Raw genomic sequence first — 22779 nt, forward strand, 5'->3', positions numbered from 1 at the left:
TGTGTTTTAAAGTGTGCCACAAATCATCCTCCATCATGACAACACTCCATGTCACACATCGCTTCTGGTACAGCAATTTCTGTCAAATACAAACATTACAGTGTGTCCTTGTCCATCTTATTCAATGGATCAGGCACTGTGCGACTTCTGGCTCTTCCCCAAAGTCAAATTGATTCAGGACATCGAGGCAGCCATGACAGCACAACAAAAGACATTCAGATAAGAGGACTTTCAGAACTGCTTCAGAAAGTGGCAAGAGCGATGGGATAAGTGTGTTCAAAGTGAGGGGGAGTATTTTGATGGAGGTTAACGGCAATGTGTCTTTTGCCGTAATACATGTTTTTTTATTTAAACATTCACTGTATTGTTTGATCACACCTTGTAGACCTACAAATTTATTTATATTTTTTTGGACAGTATTCCATTTTATGGATGTTCCATAATTTACTTAACGAGTTTTGTATTAAAATTCTTCCCAGTTTGTCATGTTTTATAAATACTCCATAATGGCCATTCAGAGAGTCCGCCCAGAGTTACCCTCTTGACAGGTTTCAATGCCTGTGCCCATTTTAGAAATTCACCTTCAGCAGCCGTATTTTCACTGGTCCAAGCGAATGTACTTTAGGAAGGAGGTATGAGAGCCCTTTAGAAAGAGCATTTGGAGAAGAAGCTGCCAGGCAGCTTAAGAAGGAGAAATGAACACGGGCACTGGTGGAAGGGCTTTTTGGATGGGGACACACTGCAGACCCTCCCAAGTAGAAGGACTGACAGTGCCAGTATATTTTGCAGTTCACAAACTGCCTTACACACATAGTCCATTTTCTCAAAAACCCACTAAAGCTGGCATCATCATCACAGAGGACAGATTAGTGGTTACCAGAGGTGGGGGGCAATAGGGTGGGAGAAATAGGTGAAGAGGGTCAAAAGGTAAATAATAATAATAATACTCATAAATACTTTGATAAAACAGTAATGTTCAATTAGCATGCATATATGTACTATATGTAAACACACACACACACACACACACACACACACACACACACAACTTCGAGGGAGAGGATCCAACCATTTCCCAAACATACACACACACCAGAAATACCCAGAAAATGACAAGCATGGTGGGGATGTGAAGACCTGGAAGCCTGCACACCGCTGGGATGAGGGTAAAAGGTGCCGTCACTGTGGCAAACAGTCTGGTAGTTTCTCCAAAAGTTAAAAATACAACTACATCTGACCCAGCAACTCTACTTCTGGGGACAGACCCAAAATAACGGACAGCAGAGACTCAGATAGTTGTACCCCCATGTTCCATGCAGCACTGTTCACAACCGTCAAAAGATAGAAACAACACAAAGATCCATGGATGGATGATGGATAAACAAAAGTCCATCCATACAGTGGATGTCATTCGACCTTAAGAGGGGAGGAATCCTAACACACCCTACATCATCCGTGAACCCTGAGGACATTATGCTCAGTGAAATACGTCAATCACAGGACAAGCGCTGTGTGATCCCACTTATATGAGGCCCTGGATCAGTCAGATCATAGGGACAGAGAGTGGGTGTGGGTGATGGAGCTGGGGGAGGGACATGAGGAGTTATTTAATGGGGACAGAGTTTCAGTTTTGCAAGACGAAAAATTGGTGGAGATATGTTGCACAACCATGTTACTGTACTTGATAGTATTGAACTGTACACTTAAAAATGGTTAAGATGGTAAATTCTATATTATGTGGGTGTTTTTTTTTTTTACCACAATTAAAAGAAAAGCCCAGATACCTAATTATTAATTCTTGATTCCCTTGTGGACTAATTAATAATCATACTTGAGCTAATATTAATTCCTCCACCCTCTCACAGCCAGGGCTGTCTGAAATTTCCAGAATAGATGACCGAGCCAGTCTAGTCGCCATCATAATGCTCCCTCAGTTGTGTGCTTGGTGACGAAGTTCAGTCACTGTTTATGTTATCTCTGCTGTTTACATGAAATCTCAAACTTTGTAGTTTTTAAAAAACAATCAAATATAGCATAGAAATTCAAAACAATGAATTGGAGTGAAAGTTACTATTTCAGCAGCTTTGAAAAACACAGAAATATTCTTAGTTTTTCAAGACTTTCACTTTAAATTATAAAGTTGTTCTCAATTAGTATCACTCATATGGAAAGAGATGGAGTATGATTTGCCAACCGACAAAATATCCCAGTGCCTCTTGGTACAGCTACGAACAACAGTGTCCACACAATAGTGTCCGCGTCCTAGGCTTCAACAGGAAGAGCCAGGTGGAGGGGCAGTTCTTAAAGGATGGAAAAAGAAGGTAGGATGAAGCTGTACAAACGTGTCCCTTTTTGAGTCAGTGGCACAGTAGTCCCCACTGTCCCGTGTTATGCTGCGGTACCATAGTAGGAACTTGTTTTCTATGGGGAGCCTGGCTACATTTGCTTTATTGCATTGCTTCACATGCATTTCCTTCCAATTTCTTCAATTAGTTAATTGCAGTTTGAATCAGATGTAGTGTTTTTACAGAAGCATATTCCTTGACAATTTATTTTAGAAGTTGTTGAGGAGGTCAGCTTGCATTCGGGTGGGATCGGACAGATACATGAGTCTGTAAAAGCAATCAAGAAGCTAAGGACAAAAATGAACACAAGTTGGCATTCTGGTCTGATGGTGGAAATGACTAAGTTCACAGGGAGGAGACCAGAATTCTCATTCAGTCAGTTACTAACCAGTGAGACTGGGGAGCTCTCAAATTCCTTGGGACACATCTGTCCACCTATCAAATGGAACAGCTGCACCACGTCGTCATCTCTATCGACCCTCTCCTGCGCTAACATCCTCTGATTTCATGAGCGCAGACACGCCTCGTCCCTCCCCACCCTTCCATGCCCACACCCCTGCGCTGTTTCTGTTGTCCCCTCTATGCAGGGAACTTGGCAGTCTGGCCCTGGCCTCCCCCTTGGGATGCCAGGACAGTCCCGCTCCTGGGATGCCCCCAAGACTCCAGCAATCCCAGCTATCATGGCGCCTCCTTCACCCCACGACCCAGCTCTCTGACACCAACACCAGTCCACTCGCTGTGCTTTTCAGGGCACCAGCAAGTCAGGACTACTGGTCCTCACTGTGTGCCCCCCAGTCCTCTGGGGGTGGACCTGGGCCCTTCTTCCACTGAGTGTGGGTGACAGCAGCTGTGCCTGAGGCTGAGGGTGAAGTTCAGTACAAAGAGCAAGAACAGCCAGAGCAGAAGCTGGCTGTCCCTTCACTCAGCGGGCTACACGGCGGGGCTAAGGGAGGTGGTGAGCTCAGGAATGAGTGTGACACATGACATACACAACCAGCCCCTTCAGGTACCACTGTGAATGCACTCCCCACACAGTGAAGCCCTCCCTGGCTCCCAGACCTTGCCGCATGCAGCCAGCACAAGCAGAGCCCACCCTACCTGGTCGACATTCTGTTTCTCCTGGGACCACTGGCCAGGCCTCCTCGGGGCTCAGCAAACCAGAGCAGGGCTGGCTTCCTAGCGGCTGGAGCAGGGATCCTCCCCACCTAGGCAAATAGAAAAAAGCCCAAAGTGTATGGATAAACTTGCCGAGGGAGCGCTGGGTTCACCCAGAAGAAGCGAACATGACACCTAGTACAGAAGGCCACCCCTGACACAGGATGTGGCTGAGACCCCGCTGGATGGAACTGAGGCCAGGCAGGCAGAGGCCCGCAGACGGACAGTCGGGAGTTGACAGGCACCCACCTGCAGCAGCCTCACGATTCACTGACAGGCTGAATGTCTTCCTCCTTGGCAGAAGTAAAAAGTCTAAGAAAACGCAAAGGACCGAAAATCTAATCTAAAAGGCTAGGACACTTTTTTAAAGTCCACTTTTTCGAGATCTGACTTACATGCAATCACATGCACTCATTTAAGTGTAACTCCAACCAGTCAGGAGCGTTTCTTCCACACCTCAAAGGTCTTTGTGACTCCGTCAGCTGACCTCTCCATTCCCCCAGCCCCACAACCACCAACCTGTGTTCTGTCCTTAGAGGTTAGGAATACCTTGTTTCAGAATTTATTATGAATCAGTTAAATGACATGTACTCTTTGGTTCCTGGTTTTTTCATTCTGTAAAATATCTCTGAGACTCATCCATGTTCTTCCGTGCATCTGAGTATTCTCCATCGGCTACCAGCTCGTCTTCACCTGTTAATATTTGGGGTCTTTATAATTTAGGGTTATGAACCTCTGTGGATGAGTCTTGTGTGGACATATGTTGTCACTTCTCTCAGGTACATACCTAGTAGTGAGATTCTTATAAACAAACTTGATAAAAGGCTGCCAAGTTGCTCTCCAAAGCAGTTGTCATTCCACACCCTCTCCAGCAGTCCACGTCCTCGCCAGTCCTTCGGGTCGTGTCTTTTTAATCCCACCACTCTGCTGTGTGGTAGAGAATGTGTGCGCGTATTTTTATTTGCCTTCCTTGATGCCTAATGATGCTGAGCATCTTCCAATGTGCTTATCACAGCTTCTGCACAGTGTTTATCAAAATCTTTTGTTCGTTTTCCTGTTGCATTTGTTGACTTTAATGAGAATATTTGTACTGTTTTACCATTAAGTGTGATGCTTTTGTAGTTTCTGACAGTTACACTTTATAATAAGTTAATAAGAAATATTCTTTATTTTGCTTGTTTGGCAAGTATAGCAAAATGCTCAGTAACAGATGCAACTAAGGCTCTAAATTTCTCTCTGAATACAATTCTGGACATTTCTAAGGATATATTTTTGCTTAGAAAATAAAGAAATGTGGTATTTTTTATACGATTTAGAAATTACAAAATATGGTGTTTCTAATTGAATGTAGAACATAAAGAAATGTGACATTTGGGCATGGTTTATTCTTGTTACATGTTATAAAAAGCCACCAACCCAAATCTAATGATGACAGATGTGTGGAGGTACGGAATGGAGCGGCTACGTTTTAACTGGCGTCCTGAAGAAAGCGCCCTTGTAGGAGGAGGCTGACAAATGTAATGAAGTGCCAGGATGTGAGACCAACCCAACCTCAGATTACTCTTGGGGACAGTAATGGCTGTAATGGGCTGCTCTGTGGGTCATCAGAGTGACAGATCACAGGAGAGACGAAGTTTCCTGTAAACGTCCCGATTTATTCAGAGTACACATGGGTACCGAGCCTTGTGGCCAGCGGGCTGCCGAGATGGCGGGAGCTGGGAGGGCAGCCAGGGCCATGGCTCAGAGGCAGTCAGGCCTCTGCACACCCCAAGCCAGTGCACAGCAAGGCCCTCACCAGCCTCGTCAGAAAAGTGCCTCCCTCCAGGCATCTTCCTGCCCCTTGCAGGAAAACTGTCACCTTTAGGTACCGTGACAGCACCACCACAGTGAGAACGGAGCTCACAGGACAGTGCAGAGCTGCTGTGCATAGCTGTGAGCAGCGGCTTTTCTGCCATCTGGGAAGTGTTGACTCTGTGATTCATCTTCCCGAGACCCCCGAACCCTGCCATGCAGGCAGAGGGACAACATGCAAGCTAGCAGGTCTTTTTATCAACAAACAGGTAAGGCTGATAAACAATAAAAACCAAGCTCCCCAAAACATCCCCCACAAAATTGCTCTCACATGAGCACCGAGAGTCCCTCCCCACTGCCACCAGGCCACACACATCACTAACACACACTCACTGAAGGCTAGGCCGTGTTGTAAGTGCTCTACAAATATCCACTCCCTGACGTTAGTCCTCTTAGCATTTCCCGAGGCTGGCACGCTTGTCTGGCACAGATGAAGACTCGGGGGCTGACAGAGGCTAAGCAACTTCCAAGGCAAAGGCCACCCAGCTAGTCACTGGCAGCAGCAGGAGCAAAGCCAGGTGGCTGGCCTCAGCCTCCACTCTCAGTCACTACAGTATGCTTCCTTGTATCCAGAAGAATGCTCACCAGGTGGAGATGTACACAAAACCAATGACACACAGCACCGTGGGGCTGCAGTCAACGCAGAGCGTTCCAAGTAGCGTGCTCATGCAGCCCTGGACACAGGATGGGTCACTGTCCTGACACAATCACAAGTGTCCACAGGATAGCAGCCCATGGCCCACATTGTGGTCTGAAGCAACGACTGAACCCCTTCAGAAAATGCCCTTTCCTACTTGCGTAGGCTTGGGGACAGTACCTGAGCCAAAGCCATTGTTAACAAGAGCCAAGGTTGAAACTGGGGGAAAGACGTGAAGCATCACAGGAAAACCTGAGGCCAGGTGAAAACGAGATAAGGCACATCCAGCTCTGCTATTAATACAAAGCTCCAGAACAGAGGGACCTATGCAGGAATACCACAGCAGGGCTGTTTTGGAGCTGCTCTCTGGGTGTGTGTGGCAGGGTGGAGTGCTGCTGCTTACAGACCCCACAGGTTACTAGAAAGAAAACGCATTTGCTCAGGTCACTGCCCAGGTCAGTGGGGCCTGCGACTCCATGGCCAGCAGCCACAGCAGCACTGCCTGGGGCTCGAGGAACCTCAGCCTCCACTCCAGACCCATGGAAGCACATCTGCATTTTAACAAAACCCGCCAGGAGATTCACGCACGTTACCATTCAAAGATGGAGGCCACTGTTTGGAGAGTAGCTAGATTTAAGCCCCAGGAGGAGGCTGGGATGCCATACAGTCCTAGTGAGGAAGGGGAGCTAAGGAGAGGACAGGAAGCAAACTTTCTGGATGAATAACCTCTGCTGACACCAACACCATTTGTGACAACTATTGTCACAAATCTCACTCCCTTTCATCTTCCCAACAATTTTGTGAGTTTGTACAATCTCAGTATATAGGTAGAGAAACTGTTTCAAAGATGGCCTATAATTTGCCCAAAGTTATACAAGCAGTAAGTGGTGAAGATGCAGTACAAATCCAGGACCACTGGATGCCACACCCAAAACTTTCTCCTGTGTCTTTTCATCCAGGTGAGAAACAAGGAAGGTGTGACCTGATGTCTACAGCAAACTCAGAAATGATGGTGTTTATCATCAGTGCTGGTTTCTTTTTTCCATTTTCACTAATGTCTTTTCATTTTCACATAATGAACACAACCAAGAGTCTAAAATGACCTTTACATAAGCATCAGAAGCAGATATGTATTTTCAAGTTTCTATTAGTCAACACAATGGTCTGGGAAGAATGGAGAATGGGAGCAAAATTTAAATGCCTAAAAATCTTGTGTTTGCGTTACTTAGATTTGGAAAATGAAAGCATGGGAATTCATAGATTAAGGATCTGAAAAACTCCATGCTCAGCACTTCCTGTCACTGCCAAGCCCCTGAACTTCCTGTTTGGGAAGCAGTGCCCCTCCCACCCAGCTCCCTGATAGCTAAGTCTTGCCATATTTTCAGCCAGGGAATTTCAGCTTTGCCTTTTCTCCACAGCAGGCCACTGGGAGTCACGCTAGACTGAAGTCAAGACAGACTAGTGATACTGAATATCTGTAATTACTGCTTGTCCCTGTAACTACCCTTTCAAGCAGTGTCCAAGAAACTAGTGTTTTCAAATTCAAATTCAAATATGAAATGGAATCTCTTAGAGATTCCCACTAGAGGTCATTTGATTTATAAGGTTATGATGATATCATGGCCTTAGCAACGATAGGTTCTGTGTATATGTAATTTGTAATGTGGACCAAGTTTTAGGAATTTTCAAGATGTACCTAAAATAACTACCTTTGCTTGATATTTATTTTTCCATATGTTCACAAATGTATTAGGTAGGACCAATTTGTCAATCAGTTACTCACTCATTTATACAGTTTCAACCAATATTTGCTGAATGTTAGAACTCAGACATAAGCTAGACCCTGGGACACAAGGAAAATAATATAGACCTTTACTGTCCAAGAGAAAGAAAGGAAAAAAACATTCAATAAGGGCCAGTCACCTCTGTGCCCGGCATTGGGTTAGAAAGCCAGATGTATACAAACTGGCAATTACAAAATAGTCGCGGGATGTAAAGTACAGCACAGGGAATGCAGTCAATAATATTGCAATAACTATGTATAGTACAAGGCGGGTACTAGACTTACTGGGGGGATCACTTTGTAAGTTATATAAATGTGTAGCCACTATGCTGTACACCTGAAACTAAGATAATACTGAATGTCAACTGTAATTGAAAAATTAAAATTAAAAAAATAGACAGATGTGGTAACAAATAATTGAAATAGAATTTGAGAAGTTCGGAAAGTGCTCATTCGAGACTCCGTGGGCACATGTGGAAGGGGGTGAAGTGTCCTGCAGAAGTAGGCACTCAACTGACTCCAACAAATGCAGGCATCGGCTTCTCTTTCCTAATTTTGTGTTTCCTCCATGCGTTCTGGTCCTTTTCTTTCCTCCAACACTCAGGAGCCCGTCAGGTATAAGGTGATTTATGAGCACAAACTATAAAAAAATGTGAGCTAAACCCCAAGGGTAATCTCAGTTTACTCAGTGTGTACTGTTTTGCTTTCTTGCTGTAAATATATATACAGTCTCCACAGGGAACTTTTAATAGTTCTTCTGGGTCTTTCTTTCATGCAAATACAAACTACAAATGTGCCTGCCTACTCCTTCCCCCTCCTCTGCTTTTACACACAGAGTGCAGACTATCTTCTTTCATTTAACAATATATCCTGGACAATAATAGTGCCATCATTTTTCACTGCTGTATAACATTCCACTTGTGAATGGGTCATAGTTTATTTAACCAGATCCTCACTGATCATTTTTGGGTTTTTGATTTATAGTCTTTTCTTACAATCTTACAAACACAGTATTTTGTATGCATACATGTGTATCTGAATGGTCAACAGCCAGAGATGGGGTTGCAAGTCAATGCATGTTCATTGGATCACATACAGTATTGAAAAAGCGCCCTTCGAGTTTATCATTTTGCAATCCCACCAGCAGGCACGAGAACGCCTAGTTCCTCAACATTTGGATTTTTGCCAACCCAATAGGTAAAAAGTAGTATCTGGACCGAGTTTTAACTTGCCTTTCTCTTATAGGAGAGGCCAGGCATCCTGTCTTTTGCTTACAGGCCATTTGCATTTCTTCTTCTGCAAACTGTCCATGTCATTTGCCAATTTTCTATTGGATTCTTCTTCCCTTATATATTTCTAGAAATTTTTTTATAAGTTAGAGAGCCCTGTGTCTGTGGTATAGTTTCCACTATTTATTCTTGGTTTGTCATTTCTGTCTTGACTTTACTTAATTACATCTACAAAAGTCTCTGTTGCCACGTAACATAATATATTCACAGGATCCAGGGATGAGGTCAAGGGCACCTTTGGGGGACCATTATTCCACCTTCCACCCTTTGTCTCTGCTGGGAATGTCCTCCAGATACCGCATGGCTCACTCCCTTTCCTCCCTTTCATCTACTCATGGAAAACAGCAACACCCACACCTACCCAAGCACACCAATCCCTTCACTCTGCTTTACTTTTTCGTGTAGCAATGACCACTTTCCAACGTAATATATTATTTACTTGTACATTGCCTGTCTTCCTTCAGAAGACTTTAAACTTCACTGGGCCAGAAAATTTTTTTTCTGGTTTACTAAATACCCCAAAAACCTACACAGAGCCTGAAGCACAATAAATGTTCAATACATTTTTATTGACTAGATGAACTTAGTTTTTGTTTTTTCTACTGGAGTTTTCACATTTTTCTCATGAATTCTTTACATATTTAAGATAGTAACCCTTTGTCAATAAGTTATATTTTTCTTAGAACTTTTGTCTCCAGTTTTCTCCATGCATTTTCTTACACTTTTGATAAACTATTTTATATGCCATATTATAGATTTTTCCAGCTTAACAAGACCACAGTTTCCCATGTTTTTAAAATCTTTCAAATCAGGGCTTCCTTGTTGATAGAAGCAGAAATCTGCTATGTCTGGGCACACCTTGTGAACTGGAGGAATGTGCTGGATGATTTCTGTGAGAAAGAAGGTATGTCCTGGGAAACAGAAATTCTGAGAGGTGCCAGGCTCAAGCAACTTGATTTGCTATTCTGTACCCATTCTAAGACACCCTTGTTTTCCTTCTCATTTTAACACTCCTAGGTCAGGATGTGTCTTATAAACGATGACATCTTACAATTACTCTTGGCAAGATTTTCCCTTTTACTGATACATAGACCAACCATGTGTCTCACATCTGATAGGTCTTAGATTTGGTGAAATACAAAAGAAAGTCTTGGTCACCTGAGGGCAGTGTGACAGACTCCCCTCCTAGCCGTCTCCGACGGTAGCTCAGTCCCTGGACTCATTTTTATTTTGGGGCGGGAGGTGGGGGGACCAGGAGGGACTGAAAAGTAAAAATGAAGCAGCTGTTCCACCAACTACAAGGGAACAATTAGGGTACAAGAAGGACTGGCCTCCCTTGCACTGCAGTGACACTTGGGGGCCAAAGCATGCTGCCCCCTGACCTTGGATCTTCCTACACCTTGGCTGGTGGGCATGAGGGGCATTGCTGGTGCTCACTGAGCAAACCTGCTCGCAGGAATGCTGGAGGCCTTCCCAAGAAAGACTATCCTTTGTGATCTCTCTTCATTGCTTCCTCCTCTCAACCCCTGGTAACCATTGAACGTTTTGTCTCCATAATTTTGCTTTTCCAGAATGGGATATAGTTGAAATCATACAATATGTAGCTTTTTCAGTTTGGCTTCTTTCATTCAGTTAATATGCATTTAAGTTTCTTCCATGGCTTTTCATGGTTTAATAGGGCATTTGTTTTTAGTGCTGAATAATACTCCTTTGTCTGGATGGACCAGTTTGTTTATCCATCACTTACTGAAGGACATCTTGGTTGCTTCCAAGTTTTGACGATTATGAATAAAGCTGCTATAAACATCCCTGTGCAGGTTTTTGTGAGGACATAAGTTTTCAACTTAAATACCAAGGAGCACGAATGCTGCATTATGTGATGAGAGTATGTTTAGTTTTGTAAGAAACTGTTAAACTGTCTTCCCAAGTGGCTGTACCATTTGCATCCCCACCAGCAGTGAGTGACAGTTCCTGTTGCTCCACGTCCTTGTCAGCACTTGGTGTTGTGAGTGTTCAGATTTATCTACCTAAACAATCATGTCATCTATGAATTAGGACAGTTTATTTCTTCTTTCCCAACCTGTATTCCTACTATTTCCTTCTCTTGTTTTATTGTATTAGCTAAAACTTCCAGTACGATGTTGAATAGGAGTGGTGAGAGGGGACATCCTTGCCGCATTCCTGATCTCAGTGGGAAAGCTTTGAGTTTCTCACCATTAAGTATGATGTTAGCTGTAGCTTTTTGTACATTTTCCTTATCAAACTGAGGAATTTCCCCTCTATTCCTCCTTTGCTAAGGGTTTTTATCATGAGTGGCTATTGGATTTTGGCAAATGCTTTTACTGCATCTATTGATATGGTCACGCTATCTTTCTTCTTTAGCCTGTTGATATGATGGATTACATTAATTAATTTTCTATTGCTAAACCAGCTTTGCCTACTTGGAATAAATCCAACTTGGTCATGGTGTAGAACTTTTTTTTCAATACATTCTTAGATTTGATTTGCCAGTATTTGTTCAGGATGTTTACACTTACATTCGTGAGAAATATTGGTCTGTAGTTTTCCTTTCTTGTAATATTTTTGCCTGGTTTGGGAATTAGGGTAATCTTGGCCTCAAAATGAATTAAGAAGTATTCTCTCTGCTTCTATTTTCTGGAAGAGACTGTAGATAATTGGTATAATTTCTTCCTTAAATATTTGGTAGAATTCAGCAGTGAACCCAATGTGGGCCTGGTACTTCCTGTTTTGGAAGATTATTTATTGATTCAATTCCTTTAATAGATATAGGTCTATTCAGATCATATATATTTTGTGTGTGTGTGAGTTTTGGTAGATCTACTTTTTAATTTCTAAAAGTAAATTTATACTCATTATGAAAAATGTGGAAAATACAAAAAAGATGGAAATCACAATTATCCATTATCTTCCAACTCAGAGGAATTTGAATATTTCCTTCCAGAATGTTTGTGTGTATATGTATACATATTTTAAAAACATAATTGAATTGCTTTATTTATATTTTATCCTTCTTTTAAACTTAACATCCTATTAGCATAGTTTTACTTATTAAGAATGCTTAATAAACATTTCCCTTATTAGAAATGTTGAGTTACCTAACTTAACATCTGTGTTTCCATTTCTCATTTGTAAATAGGTTAAATAATACACACATCTCATAGGTGAATTGTATGAATTAAATGAGATAATGGAAGCAAAACATGTAGCAAAGTGCCTAGCATGTAGATTATAAAAAATGGCCACAAACCCCCCTACCCTGCGTACATGCCCTTCATATCGTGCATTAGTTGTAACCCTGATCAAGAAGTGACGTCTACTTCTCCACTTCCTGGACTCTTGGCATGGCCTCTTGGCTTGCTGTGACCAATCACAGGTGTCAAAGGGGAAGCTGTGTAGCTAATGAGCCAGGTTCACAAGGTGCTTTGAAGCTTCTGCCGTCACTCTCCTGGAACTCTGCGATTGCAATGTGATGAAGTCTAGGTTAGCCTGTGACAGACACATGGCCCAACCAATGGCCAGCACCATCATTAGACAGGGAGGTGAAGTTATCATATACCATCTCACCCCTGACGCCCAAGATGAGCTGTCAGATAACTACAGTTGCAGGAGGGGAGCCGGTGGACCAGAAGAACCGCCCAGCAGAGCCCAGCCCAAATAAAAGTGTCTTTGATTTCTCTGTTTTCAGGTGGTAGTTATACAGCAATAAAAAGATAACGATACAGTGATAAATATTAACTGTTATTATTATGCCATATAAGCCTGAAAGGTGCTTCAAAATATTGTTAATCATTTAACACATATTTTAGCATCAGGTATATATAAAGCAGGGCCTTAAGTTTTATTCATTTCATGGTGCACATCTATTCACATACATTTCCTAATCCCAAAGAACTAATAAGTTATTGGAGATATTTCTTCATGTAGGACCTTAGAATCAGGGCATGAGTGACCTAAGTCTCCTAAAAAAGCACCCCATACAAATTTGATGGTTAAATATCTAATCAAATTACTTCTATGGTTGCTTTTTTTTTCAATTGAATAAACATGCTCTCAATATTTTGTACTGACTGAAAATAATTAGTACATCCCTATTTATTTGAATGTGCATGATAATGAATTGGCAAAGATTTATAATTCATTATAATAGCAATTCTATTTTTTCCTCATATAGTTTTCATGGAATCAGCAATCCTTTGGCAATTAGCCTCTTAATTTGCCCCCCTTGCCTCACTGCAAAGGGAGACAGACTCTAACATGACAATGATGGTGATGATTTGAATGGCTCAGATTTGAGTGCTTAATATATAGAGACCCTGAGCCAACAACTTTAGATACAATTTATTCCTCATAACAGGCTTTTTGGTATTTTATTATGACAGTTTAGGGATCAGGAATCTGTGACTCAGAGCAGTTAAGTGACTCAAGATTAACCAGCTCTAATTTGCAAACGTTTAAATGTAAGATCTCTCTAACTTCAAAGACTAAACTTTTTAACCACTGATTAAGCCTTTGAGTCACCCTCTGCAACTTTCTTCTGGTAAGTACATATGTTGTCAACACTGCAGACTCTTGAGGAAGAGAATGTTGGTTTAAAAACCATTTCAATCTAATTATTCAAATGCTTAAAATAGGGGGTAAAGTGAGAGATTCAACTCCATGACAAGCAAATGCAACCCCCATTCTGTTCCACTGGCTTAAAATGTACTGGTAACGAGATGGCTCTCAGAACAACTGAGAAGTGTAATTCTTGTTTGTAAATTCTATAAAGAGAAAGGATGCATATACTTAAATTTTACAGTTTGTGCTCAGTGCTGGACCTAGAAAGCCAAGTAGGTAGACTGAGGGATGCTGAAAGTCAGCCTGAATTGTTCTGAAATACAGCTGCAGCTGCACTGTCACAGGCATCGGGACTCCCATTTTGATGAGAGCCTCTCACTCAGAAAGGTCCATTATAAAAGCTTATATCTAAGCAACTAAACCTCCCAGTCACCACTAAGAGGTCATGAGGTTCATTTTCAGTTTCAATGTTTCCCTTTAGTTTATTGGTTAGAGTGCCCTCATGTGTCTGTATTTTTATACTATGGAGGTTTTGAAAAAGGTTTAATATTAGAATCATAGAGCTGGAAGGAAATTTAAGTATCATCTTTTGTAAAAAACTGGATATTGACTGCATGTAAGGTCCTATCCCTAAATAATAGTTAAAAAATTTTAACAGTGATCTAAATCACACGAGTATCTAAAATGTACAGCTACAATGTAAAAATGAAAAACCATCCCCACCCCTAGTGAGAAAGAGCACATTTCTAGTACGTTAGAAGCTCCCAGGATGCCCTTCATAAATTGGGTCATCCAGCTTACTCTCGGAGGTAACACTATCCTGAATTAAGTGTTAATCATCCCCGTTCTTTTCTTTATAGTTTTACCATGTGGTGTTTGTTTCTCTAAACAGTACTTTTTGTGTGGGGGCGGGGGGGGGGGGCAGGGAGTATATTCCTAATTTTGAACTCTGGATAAATTGAATCCCAGTGTGTTTTTCTGACTTGCTTTTTAAATTCTACTTTTAAAAAAGCATATTCATTCATTCATTTACTTTCAACTTTACAGTATTCCATTTTACCAATATACTCTTGGTAGACATTCAAATTGTTTCTAAAAGTTTGACCATGTGTAACAATTTCTCTGGGGCATACCATAGAAGTGGAATAGCTGGGTCTTCACGTGTACTCATATCCAGTCTTTCTAGATAACATCAATTTTTCCAAAGTAGATCAGAGTAGCCCATAAAAACTCCCTTTTCTCCATCTCCTTCATAGCATTTGGTTGTCAGACTTACATCTTGGCCAATCTAGTTGTGAAATGTTATCTCATTGTGCTTTAAATGTGCGTTTTTCTATGATTATTCAGAAGGTTGGGCATTTTTTCATATGTTTACATGCAATTCGTGTTTTCTTTGAAAGGCCTATATGCCCTTTGCCCATTTTCTATTGGATTGTCTTTTTCTTACTGACTTATAGGCATTTTTTTTCCTTTGGTGGGGTATTTTTTAAAATAACATGATACAGCATTCATGCAGAAGAATGCGTAAAACATAAACGTACTGTTTAAAGAATGATTTAAAATCAAACGGTGTAATCATCAACTCAGTAAAAAAAAAAAAACAAAAACATAACGTTGCCTACACTCCAGAAGCACCTTTGCCCCTCCATGGTCACAATACATTTTTTTCTGAGGTAACGACCATTCTGACTTTTGTGGTAATGACTTCATTGCTTTTCTTTTTATAGTTTTATCACCTGGGAATGCATCCTGAACAATATGGCATTGTCTGCTTTTGAATGTTGTAAAAATGGGTTCACATAGTATACATTCTTTTGTCTTTGGCTTCTTACACCTACCATTATGCTTGTGAAATTCATGTTGTTTCACACAGTTGCAGTTTCATGTAGCTGTAGTTTGTTCATTTTTGTTGCTGTATAGATACCACAATTCATTGAACTACTGTAATGCTAATGGACACTTGGGATGTTTCCACTCTTTGTTCTTATGAACTATATTGCTAAGAACGTTCTGAGCAAGGCTGTCTCTAGGGTATATACCAAGGAGTGGTATTGTTAGATCTAAAGTATACGTATCTTCAATTTTACTAAATAATCCTAAACTACTTCCCAAAGTGGTATATATACCATTTAATAATTCCCATTAGTCTACCAACAACTGTCAGAATTCTAATTTTTGACCAGAGGTACATGTAGTTTAAAACCAATCAATTAAAGCCAATCACTGTGGTTTTAATGCATTTCCTGACTAGTAATGAGGTTCAGCACCTTAAGTTTATTGGCCATGTGGATTTCTCCATTTTCAAATCAATAGTTTTACCCATTTTTCTATTGGGATTTTTCTTTAGTTCTTACATATCCCGGACTCTAGCTTTTGTCAATCATATGCACCCCTGATACCTTCTTCCACTCTGTGATTTATGTTTCTCTTTCTTTATGATGTATGTTGAAGGTTAGGGTTTGTTGTTTTTTTCAATTTTAATCTAGCAAAATTTGTCAACCTTTTCTGGTTAGTGCTTTTTGTATCACATATCCCTATCCATTGGTCATGAAGACGGTCTACTATGTTATTTCCAGAAAGTTCGAGTTTTGCTGTTCCCATTTAGGTCTTTGACCCCTCCCGAAATTCTGTGTAGGGGTGGGGTGGGAGGAGTCCTTTCTTCCCTCAGTCCACGTCACTCACTGTTCCCTCTGTTTTGCAGTGCCTCCCTGGTCTTAACTCAGGGACCACGTTCGGGCCCTTTTACCACGTGTTATCCTACCTCTATCAAAAAAGGGCTTGACAGTTTGCTAATAAAGGCATGTTTTTGCTTACTCACAACAGGACCTCCTGTACTGTTCTTAGGCGTTTTGCGTTAAGGTTTTCATAATTTCGTGTGAACACGCCCTCGTGAGCTTATTTGGCCTGTGAACATTTCAGGGAATGCATAAATACCTTGGCCAACAAGGTCCGGCGACGTCCCTCAGAAGTTCCGCTGCGGGGAACCAGCGCCCGCCTCTTCCCAAACAACGCAACGCGCAGGCGCGGCCTGTCTGGGTTAGCGCACCGCGCAACAAAATGCGCTTGCGCCGCGGAAGGTCCCGCCCCGTCCCCGCCCCGCCCCGCCCCGCCCCGTCTGCTATAAAGCCTTGAGCTTCTCCTCGCGAGACACTTCGTTCTCATGCTAGCTGCAGGGGTCGGAGGTCAGAGCGAGCGTCTCGCGGGCCACAGGAGGAAGATGGCGGTGGAGTCGCGCGTCACCCAGGAGGAAATTAAGAAGGAGCCGGAGAAGCCGATCGACCGGGAGAAGGTGAGGCGTCCGGACAAGGTGGCGGTGGGCTGGCGGGGCGGAGAGCGGGGCCTGCGCGCGGGGGGCGGCTCGGAGGCCGCGGCGCCTGCGGGAGGCTGGCCGCGCTGCTTCAGCTTGTGCCCTTGCCTTTACTCCTGTCCCCCAGACGTGCCCGCTGCTGCTGCGCGTCTTCACCACCAACAACGGCCGCCATCACCGCATGGACGAGTTCTCCCGAGGGAACGTGCCGTCCAGCGAGCTGCAGATCTACACCTGGTGAGCGGGCCGCGGGACGAGCGGGCGCCGGCGAGTCCCCTGGGCCGGTGGGGAGCAGCCCCCACTTGAGCCTTCGGGCGCCACTCTCACAGAGTTAGTTTCGGCTGTTAAGTGAAAAGATTGGTCCGGCCGGTCTTGTAAGCTTCTCCGTCTAATGGTGAACCCTTTGCGTTGTGGAGTTATGGCTGCTTGGTAGAGCAATGGCACGCAGATCGTTAAAATGCGGCAGCCGCCCATATGGGGCTGCTGGTCGAATACATGGAACTACAGTCACAGGGGGAAGGGTCAGCCATGCTGTCGAGTGATGTGTGTTGTCCTCGAGGAGCACTTCCAGGTGATATTGAGCCTTACGTGCCGTGGCATCAAAAATCAGCAAAACCGGAGTGGTTTCTGATCTGATGCATAATAGAAAAGATGTTGATGTGTGCTCAGTGAAGATCTACCCCTGAATGTGTATCTCTTGTGTGTACCTTACCTACCCCGAGTCTGACCAGGAACATTATACACAGTAAGCAGCATGTACCGGTAATTTCTTCGTTTGACATCATAATGGTTTTTCAGTAGCAGTACGAAAGGTATACTAAATTTGTGTTTTGTGTGTGTGTGTGTGTGTGTGTTACATTTGCCATTTTAACTGTTTTTAAGGATACAATTCAGTGGCATTAAGTATATTCACATTGTGCAACCATTACTGTTATCTATTTCCACAAGTTTTTCATTCCCTGGCAACAGAAATTCTATACCAGTCCGGGGTATATCCAGGGTAATCTACTTTGTCTCTGAATTTATCTACTCTAGACACTTCATATAAGGGGACTTATACAATATTTATCCTTTTGTCGAGTTTATTTCATTTAGCATAAGTTTTAAAGTTTCATTCATGTTGTCACATACAACAATTCTTTTTTATGGCTAAAATTTCACTGTATGACGTACTACATTTTTTTGGTCCATCTATTGATAGGCATTGTGGGGTTGTTTGTACATTTCAGCCAGTGAATAATGCTGCTGTAAACATGGGAGTACAAATCTGTTTCAGCCTGCTTTGAGTTCTTGGGTTCTATACCCAGAAGTGGGATACAGTTGGTTCTATACTCAGAAGCAGGATTGCAGGATCATGTGCTCATTCTATGTTTAACTTTTTGAGGAACTGCCAAACTGTCTTTCACACAGTATTTTACATTCCTCTAAAGGTGTGTAATTTTAAACTGTAAGCCCAATATACTAGAACTCAGTTCTTTAAAGATTTGGACCTTATTTGTCTTTTTTAAGGGGCTTGTTAACTTTATGTAGTAGTATGATTCCAGTTCAGTATATCATCCCAGAATAAATCCAGAGAAGGTTGATTTCACTTAAAGGGAGGAACTGTTATTAGTGGGTTGATGAAAACCTCTGTTCAAAGATTAAAGTGTATATTTTCTCCAACAAATAAGATTTTGTTTGCCAGGTGCTGTACTTAGATCTCAGGGCATAAAGGAAAGAGTGCTGCCACTCCCTACAGTGAGCTCAATCCAGTGAGAAAGCACTCTTTAACAAATAGTAAATAAGACTAGGGTGAAGATGGCAGGGTGAGATTGTTCAATAGACCCTCTACTCCCGATCAAGGAGATTAGAAAAATTCCTGTACTAAACAAACAAGGAAAGAACCTTATACTATACCTCCAAAAAAACAGATTCTGAAAGACTGGATGGTTGGTGTGGGGGTAGCGCAGAGCCCTTCCCCTCTCCCCGAAGCAGGAATGAGGGAGGTTTGTTAACAAATCTTAGGAATTCTCAATTTTCGGAACTGAACCGAGGAGCTAATGTAGGCAGCCCTAAGAAGTCAAGGAAAAGGCAGTGGGAGTACAGAGGAGCCCAGCAAAAACCAGTTGAGTTTGCAAAAGTCCAGGGCATTGCATGGGGCTGGGAACAAGCCAGATACCACCAGAGTGATATATGTTCTGTGATTGGGTGGTCATTAAACAGGTTATTGGAAGAAAATCATGTAGGCCACTGTATCAGGGTTCACCCAGGAAAACAGAACCATCAGCAGTTTTAAGAGATTTATATAACAAAGAATTGGCTTATACAGTTGTGGGGGCTGCCCGGCTACCTGAATTCCTCATCCTTAGGGCAGTCTATCAGGAAGGGCACTGCACGAAATCTGGATCCACAGCCGGCTACGGCCCTCAACTGATTGAATCAGGCCTACTGGATTTTGTAGGATGATCTCTAAAGTCCAATTGATGGGACTTTAATCCCACCTACCAAATAGGATGCTCCTTGACTTACCATGGGGTTATGTCCCGATAAACCCATGGTAAGTTGGAAATGCATTTAATACTGCGCTGTAGAGTATTAGTTGTTTACTCTTCACCTGAGTGCTCAGGATGTGGACTAGTCAGAAAGTGCACTTGGCAGTCCAGCTGCTGTGCTAGGTGACTGTCCTCAGCAGGCAGGCGGGAGCTCATGGAGGAGGACTATTCACTGAGAGGTGTGAACCAGGCTCCCCATCTTCATTGTGAGCAAGATGAAAATCTGGAAAATGTTTGTAGAAAGGAAGAGAATCCTTTTTGGTACACACAAGTACATTCTGTATACCAGGAATAATTGATTACAAAAAACACCAGAATATCGGGTTAAATAAAGTCACTCGGGCCTCAGGTTTCAGGCCAACATTGGAGATCACTGGGGACAAAGTAAAAATAAGCTACAAAAGGACAGGGTTGAGAGGAAGAGTAACATCGTTATGAAATTTTACAATTCCTTCAATTTGATTTTAATTTTTTCTTCTGTTAATTTCAAGTTAATTTTCTTAAAAATATGTATAATATTTGAAGCAGTTATTTTTGTATTGTCTCAGCATATATAACACGCTTGATGATCAATTTCTGTAGCACTGTGCATATGCACAGAAAGATGCCGGAAGTGGTGTAACGTCGCTGGTTACTGCTGGGTGGTGAGGTGTGGGATATAATTTACTGCATTCCTGCCGGTGGCTTTCCCCTTTCAATAATGAACATGTGTCATGTAGGGAAAGGCTGTCTTGCACAGCTTCTCGCCTATCGCAGGGCCACAGTGGCCTTGGGCCTGGGTCATTTCCTTGTAAAGAAGTAAGGGCCCTCACAGCCTGTGCTGAGCTTAGCTCTCCAGGAGTGTCCCTGTTCTGGGCTTGATGTTCTTTGTGCTGCTCAAGCATCATGTGGCCCCTTCCCTGCCCATGAGAGGGACGTGCAAGACCGTCTGATGGGCTGCAGGTCAGAGCTGTAGGCAGTGGGGGCCAGCAGTCACGTCTGAAGCTGGTCTTGCTGTTCCTTCTCAAAGTGTTGTCCATGACTTTCTTGGCAACCCCAACACTGCAAACCCTGGAGTAGGGTGACATCCTGGGTGCTGCTCCTGGTGGCACATGCTGTCATCCTCTTTGCTGTCCTCCAACAGTGGGACTCCTCCCCGTAGGTGGGAAGGGGTACTGCTTGCTCCACGTGTTTTATACAAAAACAGAACTAAAAACTGAGAGGGATTAAATAATGAGAGATTGAAACAGCACCAGTGGTGGGGATGGAGAAAAATGATTTGATCTGTATTGAGCAGGTGGAAACAGCAGGGTAACGATGAGAGTGGAGCTGTGCTTAGCGTTAGGGCCGGCAACTGAGAGGGCATCGGTTGTTCTCATGGTAACGAGAGGAGCTGCATGTTTCCAGAGCACCTCATAGCTGGTGGAAGCCACCGTGGGAAAGATTCGATTTGCAGCATCAGGTAATGGAGGTGATGTCATCCGGAGTTTTTTACTCAGTGTGAAGCCGAGGCTTGTAAATAGAATATTAAAGCTAAATGGCCTTGGGCGTTTGACCCCCTGCCTGGTGCTGTGTTTCAGAGTTCTTAATTCTTCATCAGTGCCTGGTGTCCTTGTGTCATCTTATGGGCCCTACAGGTTATGCTGTTTCAAGTTTTAGGTCATCTGTTTCATCTTCCCAGTTGCCATGAAAAAAATACAGAAATTTATACTGGTTTGTTACTGTTTCCAAGATGCTTGTATTTTTAAGAGATTTTTCCACATTTGTGCCACATTAGCTCAAAGGATTATATTAATTTCTGAGTTCAAATAAATATTTGCAGGGCAAAAATATACATTGTGAAAGGAGCATGTGCTTAGTCTTGAAACTTTCATGTTTCATTGGCTTTTTAGGATTCCATCTTAGAAAGGAGAAGCTGCACATCTGTATGAAAGTGCTTTCCTATCACATGCATTCTACAATGCATTGCAATTTCACAGATGCTGAAATGTGGAAAAGTTATGTGTCTTAGAAATAATGAAATATGACTGTTTTAAGTATTTGGATTAATTTGGACTAGTTACCTTAAAGGGGTAAATAAGTAGGCCACCAGTATGTTATAGCAACAAAAGGTACCATGTGTCATTCTGAAGCCCCTTGTAGCACTAATGGTCTGACTTTCATTCATTAAATTTCAAACATTGAGGTTGGTAAAGGGAGTATTTGGGGGCAAATAGTATTATTAGATGCTTTAAAATTAACTGAAATATAAAACTTTGAGTTTCTGGCATAAATCGCAATTCAGACACGTGTAATTAACTTTGTATGTCAATATCTGTTATATTATTACTGATTAATCAAATGTAATGTTTGTTTTTAATTCAGGATGGATGCAACCTTGAAAGAACTAACTAGTTTAGTGAAAGAAGTCTACCCAGAAGCTAGAAAGAAAGGCACACACTTCAATTTTGCAATTGTTTTCACGGATATTAAAAGACCTGGCTATCGGTGGGTAACTTCCTTTTTAATTCCTATAATGTCTTTTTGATTTTGATGTTCTGACTGGTAGTGGTGACCCCTTTAGTGAATCTCATGAGTGGGGGGCATAGATTTATACTATGTTAATGCAGTGCTTAAACTTCACCTGATGGACAGACCCAGGCCCACGCTCATCTGGTGCATGTGGAGCCCACTGATTTGTGACACTGACAGTTGTTTTCCTTCCTCAGAGTAAAGGAGATTGGCAGCACCATGTCTGGGAGGAAGGGGACTGATGACTCCATGACCCTGCAGTCGCAGAAATTCCAGATAGGAGACTACCTGGACATAGCCATCACCCCCCCGAACCGGGCACCTCCTCCTTCAGGCCGCATGAGGCCATATTAAATTTTAGTGACTCTTGTTGATTTTATTTTGTGTTTAGTTACATAAAACAAACCTACACTTTTTCCTCCCCTCATTGCCATTAAGCCTTTAAACGCTAATCAAATTGTAACGCATCTATTTAGGAGTTAGGTTTGGCTGTGCTATGGAATGAATATTAATAGAAAGTCCATGTATCAAGTCCTTTAAAATACGAAGAAAGTGCTCTTAGCAGTCTTTGTAAAACTATATTGTTAAATATATGTGTGCAATTGACCTGAGTGGAAGTTAACGCAGGCCTGGGGACAGGGTTGCATTTAGTGTGGGGCTGGTGCTCAGGAGTGAGGATGGTGTGTTGAACAGCATGAGTTTGTGTCACAGACGATGGTTTGCAGTTAGGAAAAGGATTTGTGTGACAGTTGGCAGCAGAGGCATTTGGGTATCGTGGGAGCTGGGCAACTCGAAGGCGCAGTGTTAGAAGGG

At 42.5% G+C, this 22779-nt stretch overlaps 1 protein-coding gene and 1 long non-coding RNA gene across 2 annotated transcripts; one reads left to right on the forward strand and one right to left on the reverse strand.

Annotated features, from left to right (window-relative positions):
• Positions 1-2483: 2483 nt before the first annotated feature.
• LOC141571090 (uncharacterized) lies at positions 2484-16684 on the reverse strand. The gene is made up of 3 exons (XR_012495633.1): positions 16573-16684; positions 3444-3550; positions 2484-2612 (listed from the first exon to the last, which is right to left on the reverse strand). It is a non-coding gene; the product is annotated as an uncharacterized LOC141571090 (long non-coding RNA).
• Positions 16685-16767: 83 nt separating this feature from the next.
• Positions 16768-22340, forward strand: SAP18 (Sin3A associated protein 18). Its single transcript, XM_019715694.2, has 4 exons — positions 16768-16927; positions 17073-17182; positions 21820-21942; positions 22164-22340. Exons 1-4 carry the CDS (start codon positions 16799-16801, stop codon positions 22318-22320), a joined length of 519 nt encoding a protein of 172 aa, XP_019571253.1. The 5' UTR covers positions 16768-16798; the 3' UTR covers positions 22321-22340.
• Positions 22341-22779: the final 439 nt, after the last annotated feature.

Source organism: Rhinolophus sinicus, linkage group LG04 (assembly GCF_036562045.2).
Source record: "Rhinolophus sinicus isolate RSC01 linkage group LG04, ASM3656204v1, whole genome shotgun sequence".
NCBI classification, from domain to species: Eukaryota; Metazoa; Chordata; class Mammalia; order Chiroptera; family Rhinolophidae; genus Rhinolophus; species Rhinolophus sinicus.

Excerpts from the sequence above, each read along its gene's own strand:
- SAP18 (XM_019715694.2), top strand. The coding sequence starts at position 16,799 with ATGCTAGCTGCAGGGGTCGGAGGTCAGAGCGAGCGTCTCGCGGGCCAC. Across the intron at positions 16,928-17,072 it reads AGCCGATCGACCGGGAGAAG|ACGTGCCCGCTGCTGCTGCG; the intron begins GTGAGGCGTCCG and ends CCTGTCCCCCAG. Across the intron at positions 17,183-21,819 it reads GAGCTGCAGATCTACACCTG|GATGGATGCAACCTTGAAAG; the intron begins GTGAGCGGGCCG and ends TTTTTAATTCAG.